Below are 17,871 nucleotides of genomic sequence, written 5' to 3' on the forward strand. Positions count from 1 at the left end.
TTAAAATTATATACTTCCATATCAGAGCATTTGCCCTTGGGCCTGAAGAACACCCTATCTTAGATTCATCATACCCTTTGGTGTTATTCATAGAGCAACTCTCTACAAGAAATGAACACTCATTTGTTTTATTCTTCTGAGAGCACTTTACTGCACACTTCCCTCTAAAGAGCATCCTCCTTGGGTATAGAATTTTTGGTTGACTTTTTTTTTCTTCAGAACTTTTAAAATCTTTTACTTTGTTTAATTTTTCTTAAGTCAACATTCTTTTTTTTCCCACTTTTTTTTTTAATTCCAGTATAGTTAACATACAGTGTTATATTAGTTTCAGGCATACAACAGAGGAATTCAACAGTTCTATACATTACTCAGCACTCATCATGGTAAGTGTTCTCTTAATCCCCTTCACCTATTTCATCCATCCCCCCACCCACCTCCCCTCTGGTGACCATGTTTTCGATAGAGTCTGTTTTTTTATTCGTCTCTTTCTCTTTGTTTGGTTTCTTAAATTTCACATATGAGTAAAATCATGTGGTATTTGTCTTTCTCTGACTTACTTCACTTAGCCTTATACCATCTAGGTCCATCCACGTTGTCTCAAATGGCAAGATTTCATTCTTTTTTAAGGCTGAGTAATATTCTGTGTGTGTGTGTACCTGATCTTCTTTATCCATTCATCCGTCAGTGAACACTTTCGTTGCTTCCCTAATTTGGCTATTGTAAATAATGCTGCTCTAAACATAGGGGTGCATTTGTCCCTTCAAATTCGTGTTTTTATACGCTTTAGGTAATACCTATTAGTGGACTTACTGGATCGTATGGTAATTCTATTTTTAATTTTTTGAGGAACCTCCAAACTGTTTTCCAGGGTGGCTGTACCAGTTTACATTCCTACCAACAGTGCAAGAGGGTTCCTTTTTCTCCACATCCTTGCCAACATTTGTTGTTTCTTGTGTTTTTTATTTTAGCCGTTCTGACAAGTGTGAGGTGATATCTTATTGTGGTTTGATTTGCATTTCCCTGATGATGAGTGATATTGAATGTCTTTTCATGGGTCTGTTGGCTGTCTAGATATCTTCTTTGCAAAAATATCTGTTCATGTCTTCTGCCCATTTTTAATTGGATTATTTGGGTTTTTTTGATGTTGGGTTATATAAATTCTTTATATATTTTGGATACTAGCCCTTTATCGAATGTGTCATTTGCAAATATCTTCTCCCATTCTCTAGGTTGCCTTTTAGTTTTGTTGATTGTTTCCTTCAATGTGCAGAAGCTTTTCATTTTGATATAATTGTGATAGTTTCTCTTATTTCCCTTGCCTCAGGAGACATATCTAGAAAAATGTTTCTATGTCCCACATTGGAGAGCTTGTTGCTTGTGCTCTCTTCTAGGATTTTTATGGCTTCAGGTCTCACATTTAGGTCCTTAATCCATTTTTGAGTTAATTTCTGTGTATGGTGTAAGAGAGTGGTCCAGTTTCATTCTTTTGCATGTAGCTGTCCAGTTTTCCCAACACCATTTGTTGAAGAGACTGTCTTTTTCCCATTGCATATTTTTGCCTCCTTTGTCGAAGATTGACTGTATAAATGTGGGTTTATTTCTGGGATCTCCATTCTTTTTCATTGATCTATGTGTCAATTTTTGTACCAGTAACATACTCTTTGACTGCCACAGCTTGGTAGTATTTCTTGAAATCTGGGATTTTAGTACCTCCAGTTTTGTTCTTTTTTTCCTTTTTCAAGATTGGTTCAGCTATTTGGGGTCTTTTGTGGTTCCACACAAATTTTAGGATTATTTACTCCAGTTCTGTGAAAAATGCTGTTGATATTTTGATAGGGATTGCATTAAATCTGTAGATTGCTTTGGGTAGTATGAACATTTTAACAATATTTGTTCTTCCAGTCCGTGTGTATGAAATATCTTTCTACTTGCTTGTGTATCTTTAATTTCTTTCATCAATGTGTTACAGTTTTCAGAGTATTGTTTTCAGAGGTCTTTCACCTCCTTGGTTAAGTTTATTCCTAGGTGTTTTATTATTTTTGGTGCAGTTGTAAATGGGGTTGTATTCTTAATTTCTCCGTCTGCTACTTCATTATTAGTGTACAGAAATGCAGTTGATTTCTTATATTAATTTTGTATCCTGTGACCTTACTGAATTCATTTATCAGTTAAAGTAGTTTTCTTGGTGGAGTCTTTAGGGATTTCTACATATACGATCATGTCATCTGCAAATAGTGAAAGTTTTACTTCTTCCTTACCAATTTGGATGCCTTTTATTTATTTCTCTTGTCTGATTGCTGTGGTTAGGACTTCCAGGACTGTGTTAAATAAAAGTGGTGAGAGTGGACATCCTTGTGTTGTTCCTGACCCTGGGGGGTAAGTTCTTGGTTTTTTCCCATTAAGGGTGATATATTTTTTTAAAGATTTTATTTATTTATTCGACAGAGATAGAGACAGCCAGTGAGAGAGGGAACATAAGCAGGGGGAGTGGGAGAGGAAGAAGCAGGCTCATAGCAGAGGAGCCTGATGTGGGGCTCGATCCCATAACACCGGGATCACGCCCTGAGCCGAAAGCAGACGCTTAACCGCTGTGCCACCCAGGCGCCCCAAGGGTGATATTAACTTTGAGTTTTTCCTAGGTGGCCTTTATTATGTGAGGTTTGTTTCCTCTAAACCTACTTTGTTGTGGGTTTTTATCATGAATGGGTGTTGTACTTTGTCAGATGCTTTTTTTCTTTTTTTTTTTTTGCCTCTATTGAAATGATCATACGGTTTTTATCCTTTCCCATTGATGTGATTTATCACATTGATTGACTTGTGAATATTGAACCACTCTTGCATCCATGGAATAAATCCCACTGATCCTGGTGAATGATTTTTATTGTTGGGTTCGGTTTGCTAATATTTGTTTGCATTTATCTTCGTCAGAAATATTGGCCTGTAGTTTCTTTTTGTTTGTAGTATCTTCATCTGTTTTTTGTATGTTGGCCTCATAGAATGAATTTGGAAACTCCTCTTCCTCTTTTGTTTTTGGGAATAGTTTGAGAAAAATAGATATTAGATCTTCTTTAAATGTTTGCCTCGGTCATTGAGTGGCCTTCGTCAGTCTCCTCTGCAAATGCTCCATAGCCTAGTGTCCCTATCCCTGCCACCTATGATCACAGGCTGAGGCCCTCCAGGGATCACCACCAACTCACAGGCAACAGCTTGGCAGCCATCGCCTCCAGTGGCTCACTTGTGGCTACCCACAACTCTTACCAGCACCGCCTAGGTTCCACTTCCAGTAACAGCTCTTGCAGAAGTGCAGAGTATCCTGGGGAAGCCATCCTCCACCACCCCAGTCTCCCCAAGGCCCACCTGGGTCACTGGTGGGCAAGCTTCTTTTTGGGGAAATCCACTGTCCCATTCATGCCTATAGTGTTAGAGTCCCCAGAATGCTTGGAATCTCCCCAGGCCTCCAGTGACACAGTCACCTGTGACTTGGCTCTGGAAGCCATGAGGAAGCAGCCTCGTGGCTAGCCTGGCAAAGCCAACACCAGCCCTTGATCCTGAGTGGCTTCCAGAGCCACCAGGCTTCAGGAGGCACTAGGCTCATCAGAGCCATTCTCCTCCCCCACTCCTCCCCTCCCCCGTAGACTACACAGGCTGCAGCAAACAGAAGCAATTGGGTTCTTTTATATTAAAACGGCAGAACACCAAAAAGGAAGTTGAAAGAGCCTCACTCTTACTATCCATGCCACATGCAAGCTTTCCTGACACCCTATAACCGTGTGTCTTATACCAAGTGGAATATAAACTCTAAGAAGCCAGTAAAAAAGAAAAAAAAATTTTTTTGGTAGAATTCACCTGTGGAGCTCTCTGGTGCTGGACTTTTGTTTGTTGGGATTTTTTGTTGTTGTTGTTACTGATTGAATTTTATTCCTGGTAATCGATCTGTTCAAATTTTCTATTTCTTTCTGATTTAGTTTTGGGAGGTTATATGTTTCTAGGAGTTTATCCATTTCTTCTAGTTTATCTAATTTATTGTCATATAGGTTTTCATAATATTCTTTTGTAATCCTTTGTATTTCTGTGATATTGGTAGTTATTTCCCCTCTTTCATTTCTGATTTTGTTTGAGTCCTCTCTCTCTTTTTTTTTTTTTTTTTTAATAAGTCTGGCTAAAGGTTTATCAATTTTGTTGATCTTTTCAAAGAACCGGCTCCTGGTTTCATTTATCTGTTCTGTTGGGGTTTTTTTTAGTTCTATTTCACTTATTTCTACTTTAATCTTTATTATTTCCTTCCTTCTACTGGTTTTGGGTTTTGTTTGTTCTTTTTCTAGCTCTTTTAGGGATAAGGTTAGGTTGGTTGTTTGAGATTTTTCTTGCTTCTTGAGGTAGGCCTGCATTGTTATAAGCATCCATCTTAGAACCACTTTTGTTGCATCCCAAAGATTTTGGATCATTATGTTTTCATTTTCATTTGTCTCCATATGTAATTTTGATTTCCTCTTTGATTTCTTCGTTGAGCCATTTATTGTTTAGTAGCATGTTTTTAACCTCCATCAACATTCATTCTTACTGTTGTTTCCTGGAGGGTAATGTGTCCTTCCCCCTCACCGCCCCCCCCCCATGGCTACTTTTAAGATTTTCTCTTTATCTTTGCTTTTTATCAGTTTGTGATGTACCTAGGTTTGCTTCTGTTTATTGTCTTGCCTCAGGATCACTGAGCTTCTTGAATCTGTAGGGTAGATATGTTTCCTCAGCTTTTGAATATTACTTGCCATTTTTTCCAAATTTGTCTTCTTTTCCATTCTATCTTTTTCTACCTAATGTGAGTCTAATTGCATGAATGTTAGATCATCTGACTATGGCTCAACTCTATATTACTTTCTGTTTTGCTTTTTCTGTTCCCTTTTCTCTTTGTGCTTTATTTCGTATATATAATATTGACCTATCTACTGGCTCATTAATCCAGTCTGCTGCATATCTACTCCACTGTTGAACCCATCCAGTGAGTTCTTAATCTCTGATATTGTTTTTGGAAGTTCTGGGAAGTTTTTTGGATTTTTTATTTTTGTGGCTTCTAAGTTCAAATATTCTATTTTTTCATCTGGTTTTTCTATCTCTTTTCTTTTGAATATATTAATCATAGTTATTTTGGAGTCTTTGCTAAGTCAAATATCTGGATCAACTCTGCTTTTAATCACTGTTTTTATCTCTTGATAATTGGTACATTTTACAGTTTTCGGGGGGTGGGAGTAATATTTAGTAAATAGTTATTATAAGCCAGACATTGTAAATACTAGACTTACTCTAGATTATCTTATCTGTATCATCTTATTCTACAGAGTGTTTAAATTTGTTCAGTCAGCTAAGTTACTAGAAGGCCTTATTTAGGGAAGATCTATTTTAGTGTCCCCTTACTGCTAAGTATGATTGATAAATCTTATGGGTGGCTTTTCTGAGTTATAAGTGAATGTTTGGTATGTTCACCTATGTCTTCCACTCTGCCGTCACCCCAAATCCAGCATCTTTCCAATACTATTTAATGCCTGGCATTTCTACTCAGTCTCAGCTTCACATACTTTCTCCCAGACTTTTAGGAGTCTCAGCCACCACTCAGTAGCCCAAGAGTTAGCCAAGGATCCAAGGGCAATTTCCATGCAGATTTCTGGGTTCCCTCCCTAACATTCAATCATCTCTACCACCCTGCTCCCCAAATCTCAGCCACTTTAGCAGCATCAAACTTATTTCTGCCTTGTCCCTCTATCAAAACAATTGCTCCCTGCTTGAGTTTCTGTGTTGGTTACTCTCTGAGCCTTGTAGCTTATTTTATATATTTTGTTAAGTTTTTATTGTTTACGGCAAGAAAGTGAATCTGATACCATCTGCTTTATCACAGAACTGGAAGCTAACATTTTGCTGTCTTGGTTTCAGTTACATTTTTTAAGACACTCATTTTAAAAAGTACAATTTATGGATAATTTTTATTTTAAGTTTACTTCATGGTAATTTTGTTATGCAGTACTGTTACCCAACATTATTATTTAGATGGAAAATTACTATAAGCAGCATCTTTATTAATGTATGAATGTTTCAGTTGTCCTATTCAGCTTTGGTGCTCACTATATTAAGAGATAACTTCTTTGGCATTTGCGTAGTTTGAAAATCGTCTAGTGTTGAGAGTCTGCTCTGGCTTGACCCTATTTTCCTGGTAAGCATAGTCCCATTAACAGCACATCTTGGCAAAAGTGACCTGTTGTCCTGGGTGACTCCCAAAATGGCAGCCACTGGAGTTTAATTCCTTTGGCCTTAAGTTTTATCTCCTGTGAAAATTCAGCCACTTCAGGGGAAGAATGGCAGAGTAGGCTGTATTAGTCATTCACATGAAAACAATTTCTCTGATCCCTTCTTGTAGAGCTGGTTTAATAGTAGCTGGGGAGAAGCTTTTGTGGTTACTCCTTGATGTCTGAGGCAGTGAACAGGGCCATATAAGGTGGGAAAGTGTACATAAAATAGAAGGGATAAAAAAGATAAATCTTATCATTGTTTTAATCCTCCCCCAAAGGGCTAGCCTCCTTCAGGTTTTTATCTGTTTCTTCAAGTTCTTCATACAATATGATAGGAGCTATAGCAATAAAGCAAAGTCTAAGATGATACAAATAGGCTGATAATATAGAGTAAAATCTAGAATGATTAAGGTAGGCTGAGGGATGCCAGAAATTGCATCTTTGGTTTCTTCCTAGGAGCGTTTTTGGGTGACTGGGCATTAAGGATGGGAGAGAGATTTCATTATATAATCTTTTTTCCTCCTGAAGCTTGAACCATATGAATGTGTTATTCAAAAAGAAAGAAAAAGAAAAGAAAAGAAAAGAAAAGAAAGAAAGAAAGAAAGAAAGAAAGAAAGAAAGAAAGAAAGAAAAAGAAAAACAAGAAAAGGTCAAGCATGTTTATTTTTTATCCTTCCTATAACAGCCTGAGAGTAAAGGGATATTTTTTTAACCCTCAAAGATAAAAAGAATAGGAGAGCAAACAATGGCAACAAAAAATTTGGAGTCTGGAAAATGGTACTGTAGACTGAATGTTTGTGTCCCACTAAAATTTATAAACTAATCCCCAGCGTGATGGTATTTGGAGGTGTGGGGCCTTTGGGAGGTGACAGTCATGGTGGTGGACTGCTCATGAATGGGAGTGGTCTTATAAAAGGGACTCCAAAGAACCCCCTTGGCCTTCCATCATGTGAGGATACAGTAAGGAGACAGTCATATATGAACTAGGAAGCAGGCTGTCACCAGACACCAAATCTGCTAGCACTTGGATCTTGAACTTCCCTCCAGAACTGTGAGAAATAAATGTTTATTGCTTAAATTACCCAGCCTGTGATGTTTTCGATATAGCAGTCCAAACTAACTAAGAGAGATGGACAGAAAGAGTTTCCACAGAGTTACCTGAAGACTTGAGAATTGGGGACAGTAGATGCATCTGAAGATGGGAAGTAAATATGAGGCTTAAAACAGGAGGGTTGGTTGGATGTTTTAAGAGGCAATTAGATCCCTAGCCTCTCATGCTAGCTTTGCACAATAGGACACCTGTCTACCCAGCTCCAGGTAGGAAACTAAAAGTTTACTTTCTGGTTAGAGTAAAACAGTTCCTGGACAAGGACATATCAGAGTTGAAAGTAGGCTATATAGCACTGAAAACATGGATTGAATGAATGTTTACGTATCAAATACAGAGAGATCAGACCTCCCCACAGTGGGTTCCCGCAACACGGGTCATCAAGTTTAAATGCCTTCCAGACAGTAGGGAGGATGTTCCATCTCCAGGGAATCTGAGCAACCCTAAGAGAAAATATCAGGAGCTCTGTGACGTGATAGCTCAGCCAGATGGCCCTACAGTGGAGTCCACAGTACACCTCAAACAGCTTTTGAGTAACTCCTTAAATAGGAGCAGAAACCAAGTATTTCCAGGCATCTAACTTAAAGACAGAGACTAAACTGAATTGGAGGAAACAGACTATGTCAAGAGATGAAAATTTTAGATTCTCCAAAAAATTCCTCTATTCTTTATGTTCTCATTGAAACAAAAGATTATATTCATGAAACAAGAACAAAGGGCCGTGAGAAGGGATATTCAGATAATGAAAAAGAACTCTCAGAAATTAAAAACATAATAAGTTTAATATTCAACAGAAGGAGTAGACTCTGAAATTCAGGATATCTTCCAAAAATTAAAGCAAAAGGACAAAGAAATGAAAAATAGGGTATAAAGGATAAGCAAATTATGGGTTGGGGTAGGAGTGCCACCATCCAGATGATAGAAGTTGCAGAAAGAAAAACAGAAAACACACTGGGGAAAAAAAAGAAGGAATTAAAGAAACTTTCCCAAAATTGAAAGCTTCAAGATTGTAGATTGGAAGGGTCTACTAACTGGCCAGAACAGTGAATGACAATAGACCAACACCAAAGCCCATCATGATGAAATTTCAGAACAGCGGGGTCAAAAAATAGCTACCACTTAAAGAGAGGGGAAAATAGGGTCATACACAAAGAATCAAAAATCAGAATGGTTTTCAGCTTCTCAAGAACTATACTAGAAACCAGAAGCTAGATGAAACAATGCTTTCAAACCATGAAGGAAAATTATTTCTAATCTACAATTCTGTATCCAATCAAACTGTTAATTGAGTAGGAAGCGAGAATAAAGATCTTTTCAGAGATTGCAGTCTCTCCAGAAATTTACCTTTGATTCACCTTTTTTGAGGAAACCACTGAAGGATGAACTCTAGAAAAACAAAAATAAACCAAGAAAGAAGAAGACACGGTAAATGGGAAAAGGTGGATGGCACACAGGAGGGAGACAGAGGAATCCTCAGAATAATGGTGAAGGGAAATTTCAGGATGACCTGAAGCAATAAGGGCAACTGCAACAGACTGGATCAGGGCAGAAGGCTCCAGCTCAGATTTTGTTAAGGAAATGAAATATCTAATGAGTCTGAGCATTTATTTAGGAGGTTTAGACAATTGGCAGAAAGTTTGGGATTAAATTATGGGTAAATATTTAAGAACAAAGCAAAACAAAAGAGATAGTTGTTAATTCCAGGGAAAACAACCTTGTAGAAGAGATGAAAAGTAATCATGGCATATTATACAGCACAGCTTGATACAGCAATTAGATACTGATCTAAATGGAATTATAGTTATGTTGACAAGGTGAAAGGAGGGGAAGGTAAGAGTTTGTGAGGGTATGGGGGTGCTTAGTGGAAGATAGCTAAATCCTCATTTACCAAAATGGGAAATAGATACACAATGCTTTGACATGAGGGGGAAAAAATCATGAAGTCAAGAAGTAACAATGTAGACATTAAAGATTTAGTACCCAATTCCTATTGGGGGAGAGGTCCCCCACACCATGAAATTCTCTGACACCAGCTGGGTGTCCTACAGTTCAACTCAATTCTAACACTATCTATCCAAAGATAATATCAGCTTGCATCAGTCCTACAAGACTGCCCTCTACTTCTGATTCCAGTTACAAGTCCACTTTATTATCCATACTTCTGGCCAACAGGCTATAAATCAGAGGTTCCCATGACCCCCTCCTTAGGTTCAATTAAGTTGCTAGTGGCTCACAGAACTCCGGAAATCATCTTACTAGATTACTGAGTTATTACAAAGGATATTAAAGGATATGAATCAGTAGCCAGATGAAGAGATACATAGGGTGAGGACCTGAACAAAGGAGCTCTGTCGTTGTGGGGTTTGGGGCTCAGCACAGTGGTACATGAGACGGGAACAGTTCACCAACCTGGAAGGTCTCTGAACTCATCCTTTTGAGTTTTTATGGAGCCTTCATTACATAGGCATAATTGATTACATCTGTGGCCATTGGTGACTGATTCAACCTCCATTGCCTCCTCTCTCCTTCCCAGAAATCAGGGGGTGGGACTGCCGTCCAGAGTGTTCAAAATGCTGGAAAGAAAGCACATGGTGTGGTGGTGGTAAGGTCTAGAACTGACTCCTGGCTATACTCTCTGTGTGACTTCGGCAAAGTCACCTAACCTCTTTGAGAATAAGATGGGGCAATAATAATCACAGGGTGATAATAGATATTGGACACAGTAGTGTATATGGGAATGCCTTGTAACTAGAAAATCCCTATTACAATTCTTAGTTTTAGTTAGCAAGTTTCTTTATGTGTTGAGTTTGTACAAATGTACCTTCTATCCCTGGTATATTATTATTATTATTATTATTATTATTATTATTATTATTGACTCTAGGTAGGGTTGTGTATTAATTAAGGTATAGGTTAAAGTACTATAACAGGGAGACCCAAAAATATGGCAGTTAAAACAAGACAAATCTGTTTCTTTCTCATATAACAATCTAGAGCTGTGCTATGCAATATGGTAGTCCCTAGGTACTTGTGGCTATTTACATTTAAATCAATTACAGTTCAATAAAATTTAAAATTCAGTTCCTCACTTGCGCTGGCCACATCTCAAGCACTTAGAAGCCACTTGATTGGAGGCTATTGTATTGAACAGCATGTATAGAACATTTTCATCATCCCAGAAAGTTTTGCTGGGCAGCCCTGATCTAGAGGAGTGGTCCAGAACTTCAAGGGTAGCTCTGCTCTACAAGGTCATCCATGGACCTGAGTTTCATAAATATTATTGCTCTGCCATCCCCTAGGTGAGGCTTCATAATGTATTTTTGGTGCCATCGATCCCTTTGGCACTATGACAAAGCCTACAGACTACTTCACAGAGTAGTATTTTTAAATGTCTAAGATAAAACACATAGAATTACAGTGGAAATTAATTATGTTGAAATATAATTGTCAAAGTACAAAAAAATAAAATGAACTCATTATATACTATGTGCTTCATTAATACGCCAAGTAATGATCTTGTGGCAAGTCTAATGACTGTAATTTCAAAGTATTGATAAGTGTATGTGATTTTTCCAGATAATCCATAACAAATATAATGTGATATGAAAATATCTATAATTTCAGTTGCTGACAGTCATGGATATGGCAAATAGCACTTATGGTTTCTTCCCTACATGATAACTGAAGAAATGCTAAATTTCAGATAGAGGTTAGTAAAAAGAAAGTTGTATAGTTTTCTTCCCATCCAACTTTACAAGACCAGCATTTCTATTTATGGACCCCTTGGGGGGGGCGGGCGATCTGTGGACTCTAGGGTTAAGAAGCCCTGCTGGGGAGTGTCAAAGCTGGCTTGGCAATGCCAAGTCCACCCTCTAGAATGTGGAAAGGGGAGGGTAAGTGATTTCTCTTTTAAAGGACATGACCTGGATGTTGCTCCCGTCCCATTGGTCAACAGGCAGTCACATGACCACCTACAGTATAAGGCAGGCTGGGAAATGCAGTCTTCAGGGCAGCCCCTTATGTTGCTATTAAAAAACTGGAAGGAGTTCTGCCAGTAAAAGGAAGAAGGGAAGAAGTGATATTAGCATAAATATAAGTCTCTGCCACAGCTTCATTCATCACTATATGGAATTGAAACAAAAAAATGTGTTTCTGTTATTCAAAAATGTCTGTTTATTCTCTGACATTTTGTGCACTTTCAGATCTGAGTCAGAAATGCCAAGAAGAGTTTCACTTTTACTAGCTGTGGACAGACTCCCCCAGTGTTACCAGTTCCTGAAGTATATAGTATCTAAGGGATATAGCAAATTTTGAGCTATTATTCCCCAATTCTGTGCATATGCCTGTAATCACTGGCAACATTGTTATTAGCTCAGAGACAACAGTCTCATCCATGTCAGAGTGTGTTTGTCCCTTGCTCAAAGACTCAATATGCCATGATCTGTGCTGACAGAACCAATAACAAATTAGGTATCTAGTCCTGTCACCAGTGACCATTAGTAGTCTATGAGCAAGAGAACATAAAAAGTAGGAGGAAGGCTTTTTCCAAACAAACAAATCCGTTGAGCAAATGCCCTTTAAAGTTTAAAATAACAACTTCTTCGGTTGTACATACAGCCTTTAACTTTTCAGAGAGCTTTAAGTACCTTAGCTCTTCTCATTTTATTAAGGTACCCAGATCATGGCGGGTTTTCGTTTTTCTTTTTTTTTTTTTTTTAAGTTAAATAAATAACAATTTGACACAGCACAACATGGCTGACAGCTTTTAGCTTGTAAGAGTTTAAAAAGGTATACTTACAGGCGAACGCTGTTGGCTTCTGGCAGGAGGGAGACAGAGCTGGTCCAACCCCAGATAGCACTTAAAGGGCCAGGCAACCCCTCATGCACACCTCTCATCTCCGACCCAGGGGATGTTTTCTGATGGAACATGAACGCTCAGTGTTATTTTCTTTAAAGTCCCAGATTGTGAGCTCCAAAGAGGCAGGCACTAGAGTCTTCCTAGCCCCCACAAAGCCTGGTGCAATTCCCTGTACAACAGAGGTGCTAGACATATATTCAGTGACAAATGGCTTCTATTTTATGAGCATTTGTAATGGCCTTTTAAATAAGTGTGATTTTAAAGTTTGCTGAATGAAGAGTGGTTTTTATTTAGTCTTAGGGTCACCATCGTCTTATTTTTTTGGTGTCCCTTCCCCCCTGTCCATCTCTAGTTTAAAAATGTGATTCACTAGGAAAATATGACTCCATTAATTGAATTAATTTTAGAGCCAACTTTTCAGGAACCCATCTATTTCTGTAAAGTGAGATCCACTTGCAAGTGTACCATTTGGTGCCAGCACTCAAATTTTCCCTGACTCAGTTGCTCCAGTGGTGTTTCAAATATCTTCCCATAAATCAGGCAGCCAGTGCCCCATACTTGTGAGGATTATTTACAGGGTCTTGTGATTCAGCCCAGGATCTGATAGTGATCTTGGTCGGGTGATATAAATAGGCTAGGATTTGCCAATGGCTGTTTTTATAAGGGAAGCTTTCTAAGTTGATTTCTTTGAACCCAGAATGACTTTCTCCCCCCGGCTTCCCCTGTTTTCCTCTTCCACTGGGGAGATCCTCTCTTCTGTGGGCCTTTCCACCTCCCCCAGCCAGCTGGTGTCTGCAGAAATCAGAAGGAAGATACGTGCCTGACACAGAGTTGCCTGAAATCCTATATCTTCACCCCCTTTCAGTATCATCTTTCTTTCATCCGGCCGGAGAATGGCACCCACCCCGCCCATCAGGCCACAGGATCTCTGGGACTAGCCGCCTTGTCTGAAATAGATACCCCCCAGCTCTCAGGCAGAACAATTCCCTACATTCATACCTGAATGTATATTTTAGAATATTACCTTTTGTTTGTCTTTGTAGACTTGCTTCTGCCCCAAGTTGGAAAAAAAAAACAAAACAAAACCCAAATCCTGAGTTACTGCTGATGAACCAACTGCCTCGTTTGAGGTAACCTCAACCCCATGTGTGACTAACACCCCCACCCCAGGTGATACAGACACTAGAGTGCCTGCTCAGGCCTTCCCCAGGGATATCTTGGCCCCAGGTCTCCAGAGCTCTTTTTCCTCCTTTTGGGGCACCCCCACCACCACACACACACACACACACACACACACACACACACAGTACGTGCGCCGGGTGCAGTGGGGCAGGAGAGGCTCACCTTGGGACTCTGCCCTTTCTTTGCATCTTTTCCCCAGGTTTTCATGCCGAAAACAGCACATTCTCAACATGAAGCAAAAATTGATCCTGCTCTTTTTCATCCTGTGTTTTTGACCATGCTGTTCTTGGCAGTCAGACTTCCAGGCTTGGGGGTAGAATTGATAGCTTCAAGTGTAAGTTAAATTGGTTGGCAGCATGCCATGTGTAGCCTTAGCCCCCCTGGATAATTTACCAGCATCTGTGGCTTCACCCACCCAGTGGCCTTGAGTGTCTCCTTAACTTTACAATGGGCTTGCCTCTTGGAGTTCTGCCCCCACCCTTCCACCTCCCAGCCAGCTCTGAGGGCTGGAGCTCTTTCTCACTTCTTCGGCCAAGTACTGGAAGTAAAAGAGATTGTTTCAATCTCTGAGTTCCACCACAGGGTCAAGGGCCCCAGAGCCTGGTGCTGCAGTCTGGCCAAAGGGACCACAAAACCAGGTCACCAGTGATGTCCATCCATGCTCTGAGCTTTGGTTCTGCCTTTGCCTGGGATTAATGTCCCATCTCATAATAACAATGAAGATCAAATAAAATAAGGTATTATACTTGAAATGCTTGATGAAAGTTAGAGAGCATAACAACAGCAAGAATAAAAATAGTGGGTACTATTTATAGGCATCTGTTGTGTCCCAGGTACTTTGTTTAGTGCTTCATGGAAACTACCTCATTTAATCCTGACAGCTATTCTTTAAAAGTATTAGTATGCCCATTTTACAGAAAGGAAAGTAAGGCTGAAAAAGATGAAGTTATTGGTTAGGATCACACACCTAGACAAAGTGGTAGTCAAAATTTGAGTCTGGCCAGGCTGACTTTAAGGCCCATGCTCTCATCTATTAAGGAGAATATTTCCCTTCCCATTTCAGAATTGGTAAGAGAAACATAATTAACTTCAAAGTTGGGCATTTATAGTGTTTTGTTTGGGCTACCTATTTTACCTTCCATTTTCGGATCAACAAGCCATTTCCTGTGCTTGGGCCTTATTTCCAGAGCAGAAGGAACTCAGTGGTTTTCCCACTGGGAGAGGGAGACATGAGATGTGTCTGCCTGTTCCAGGAAACGCCACCCACTTTGTCACCCACACTGCACCGCCCCAGTGTACTGACTATACGTTAGCCGACTCAGCAATGACTCTTGTGTAAGCCACTAGCTGTCAAGATGACTAAGGCTCAGACAGTGCTCACTGCATTTCTGTTTCTGTGGTTGACAGTGGATTGAGTAGGGCATTTAGACCTGCTCTGCTTTTAAGAGTCATTGGCCAGGTGTGAGTTCATCAAGTCCCTGGCATGGCACATGGCTAGCCACAGAAGAATGAGGCATAAAAGGCTTGGTCCTTGTGTGGAGCCACCATCCCGTAGCAGAGACAGGACAGGCATTGTGACTAATCAGTGCGCGTGTATTTGGCAGTATAGGAAGAAGTGCATCCGTTGAGAGAATTCAGAGAAGGGGAAGCCTCTGTGAAAGAGTTTGATCTGCATGCTGACGTGTATGAGGAGAGTGGTGAGGAGAGTAAAGAATGTTCCAAATGCAAGAAATAACCAGGGGTATCTGGTCAAGGTTTCAGAATGCTTTGTTCCTGGGGGGATTTGATATAAATTGGGTTTTAATCTTAATTCAAGAAAAGGCAGGTGGTAAAAAAAAAAAAAACTTGCCACTTTCCGGGTGCTTCTGTCTTGAGAAATGGCGTAATTCTGTTCAACATGTCTTAAACATATAGTTACAAGACCAAGATGCTGTTGCACAGGCAGTGAGGGAATCAAAAGTGAGTGAGATTGTTTTGGTGGTGGTTACACAGACATAGGTGTGGGTACAACTCACAGGATTGTTCACCCAAAATGTCAGCTTTTTACCATTTGTAAATTTTTTAAATCATTATTTTTGTTAGTGTGTAAGGTTAATCCTTCCCCTCAAACAGCTTACAGCTTAATGAAAGATAAGATAGTAAACTGTCTTCCATGGTTAAATACAGTGCATGTGACAAGGAGATTGAACAGAAGAAGGTTGTGGGGGCTTGAAGCCTGCACAGAGCACTGCTGTCTGTGGGAAACCCAAACTGTCCTGACAGTACGTGGCATGTGCAGCGAGATCTCAGAGTGGGGAACTGCCAGAAGGAAGGCATGGGAGTAAGGAGGTGTGTTTTGGAACAGCTCTCATTCCCTTTGGTTTGGTTTGGTTTGGGTTTGGGTTTTTGGTTTTTTTTTTTTAACATAATTCCTAAGCTGGTGTTTGTTGAGCACCAGCTCTGTGCCAGCAGAGTACTGCAGACTCTGAGCTGAGTCCCCGTCTGCACCCCCACCTCCCCAGAGACATACACAGATGGCCAAACAGCATATGAAAAGATGCTCCATATCATCTGTCATCAGGGGATTTGCAACTTAAAGCAATAATGAGATTCCACTACAGACCTGTTAGGGTGGCCCAAATCCAAAACACTGACAACAACAAATGCCGGCAAGGATATGGAGCAACAGCAACCCTCATTCATTGCTGGTGGGAGTGCACAGTGCTACAGCCACTTTGGAAGACGGTGCAGCAGTTTCTTACAAAGCCAAAGATGTTCTTACCATCCATCCCCCAGCAATCATACTCCTTGGTATTTACCCAAATGAGTTGAAAACTTATGTCCACACAAAAATCTGCACGCAGATATTTATAGCAATTTTATTCATAATTGCCAAAACTCGGAAGCACCAAGATGTCCTTCAGTAGGTGAATAAACTATGATACATCCAGACAATGGAATATTATTCAGTGCTAAAAAGAAATGAGCTATCAAGCCATGAAAAGACATGGAGGAAGCTTAAGTGCATGTTACTAAGTGAAAGAAGCCAGCGTGCAGAGACTACATACTATGATTCCAACTATATGACAGTCTGGGAAGGGAATAACCGTGGAGTTAGTAGTCATCAGTGGTTGCCAGGGGCTGGTGGGGAGCTGGTGAGAGAACAAGAAGTCAGAGCCCAGGAGTTTTAGAGCGGTGGGGAAAAAACTCTGTCCCTGTTCGTAAGGATGTCTGGCCAGCTGGGGGACACAGATGCCCAGATCAGAGGGAGGTGGAGGATATACGCAAAAGAGTCATAGAAAGGAACTGGCTGGCCATAGGGTGCTTCACTAGAGGCTTTCTAGGGGAAGAGGTACATCTAAGGTGTGACTCGAAAGAGCTGCAAATAGAAAACAAGACTATTCCAGGCCACAGAAACTTCACGTGCAAAGACCCAGAGATGAGAGAGAGGAAGAGAAACCATCCGTGACCCGAGAGCGGCTCAGCAGAGCTGGGAGGGACAGGCAGGGAGGCTGAGGCACGGATGCGCTAGTCGTGCAAGGCTTGGTCAGGCACACAAGTACGTGGAGATTTCATGTTGAGAGCTGTGGGGAGAACCACAGGGTTCTAGCAGGATGACATGATCCCTGCTTCAGAAAGATGGCCACAGGGTAGACGACAGATTGCAGATGATAGGCTGGTGCAAGGAGGACAGTGGTTTGGTTAACAGGAGGCCAGAAAGAAGGGGATGAATTTGAGAATTTGGAATCTGCAGGCATCAGTGACTGGTTGAGTGGTGAGTGTATGAGAGAGAGGAAGGACTCTGGCGCCTCCCTGGGCTCTGGTTCTGGCTTAGACAGCCAGCAGGGGTGGGAGCTCTGGGTGGGGGATCCACAGTGGAGGATGGGGATCAGGGAGAGAAGGGTTGGGGAATAAGACTAGAAAGGTGGATGAGAATGTGCTGTGTTTGCCAACGTGCAGACTGCGTGAGGGAAGCCCAGGAAGGCACAGTCTCCTTACAAGTCACTGTTTTGTTACTGTTCTTTTCTTTGATACATCAGACTTCAGCCAGACCCTGGAATATAGATGGACATCTGGGAATTGTTAGATTCTAGAATAAACATTTGACAGCCTTTGCATTCCCAAAGTGGCCCATACCCAAACTGACAATCGGGGGCTTGCTGAAGCCTGAAGAAAAAACTTGATATGGGCCTCAAAGCCAATGGAGTTAATTAAAAGAGAATAGCTTTTATTGAATTTTAACAATTATTTCTTAAAGTATTGAATTTAAATGATAAGGTAAACAGTAGAAACAACCTTAATCTTTCTTGACCCCAGTTTTCTCATCTGGTAAATGAAGGAAACAGACCTGTTGATCTCAAAAGTTCCCTTCCAGCTCTGAAATTCTAGCCTAATAAAATTTTTCATCAAGATTTTAAAAAAAACAAAACCTCTATGTGAATAAACACAGATACAGGGCTATACCTTATTGA

General features: G+C 40.4%; 1 protein-coding gene across 8 annotated transcripts in view; it reads left to right on the forward strand.

The window, feature by feature from the left end:
- The window catches only part of ATG7 (autophagy related 7), a 233,706-nt gene that overhangs the window by 178,700 nt on the left and 37,135 nt on the right, over positions 1-17,871 (forward strand). For 4 of the 8 annotated variants that reach the window (XM_057311937.1, XM_057311939.1, XM_057311936.1 and 1 more), the window contains one exon: positions 6,801-17,239. The exons of the other annotated variants lie outside the window; for them this stretch is intronic. In XM_057311937.1, coding sequence (XP_057167920.1) covers positions 6,801-6,962 — 162 coding nt within the window. In that variant the 3' untranslated portion in view covers positions 6,963-17,239. Of the gene's footprint in view, positions 1-6,800; positions 17,240-17,871 lie in introns of those variants that run through there. 8 annotated transcript variants of the gene reach the window in all.

This window comes from Ursus arctos, unplaced genomic scaffold (assembly GCF_023065955.2).
Source record: "Ursus arctos isolate Adak ecotype North America unplaced genomic scaffold, UrsArc2.0 scaffold_14, whole genome shotgun sequence".
Taxonomy (NCBI): domain Eukaryota; kingdom Metazoa; phylum Chordata; class Mammalia; order Carnivora; family Ursidae; genus Ursus; species Ursus arctos.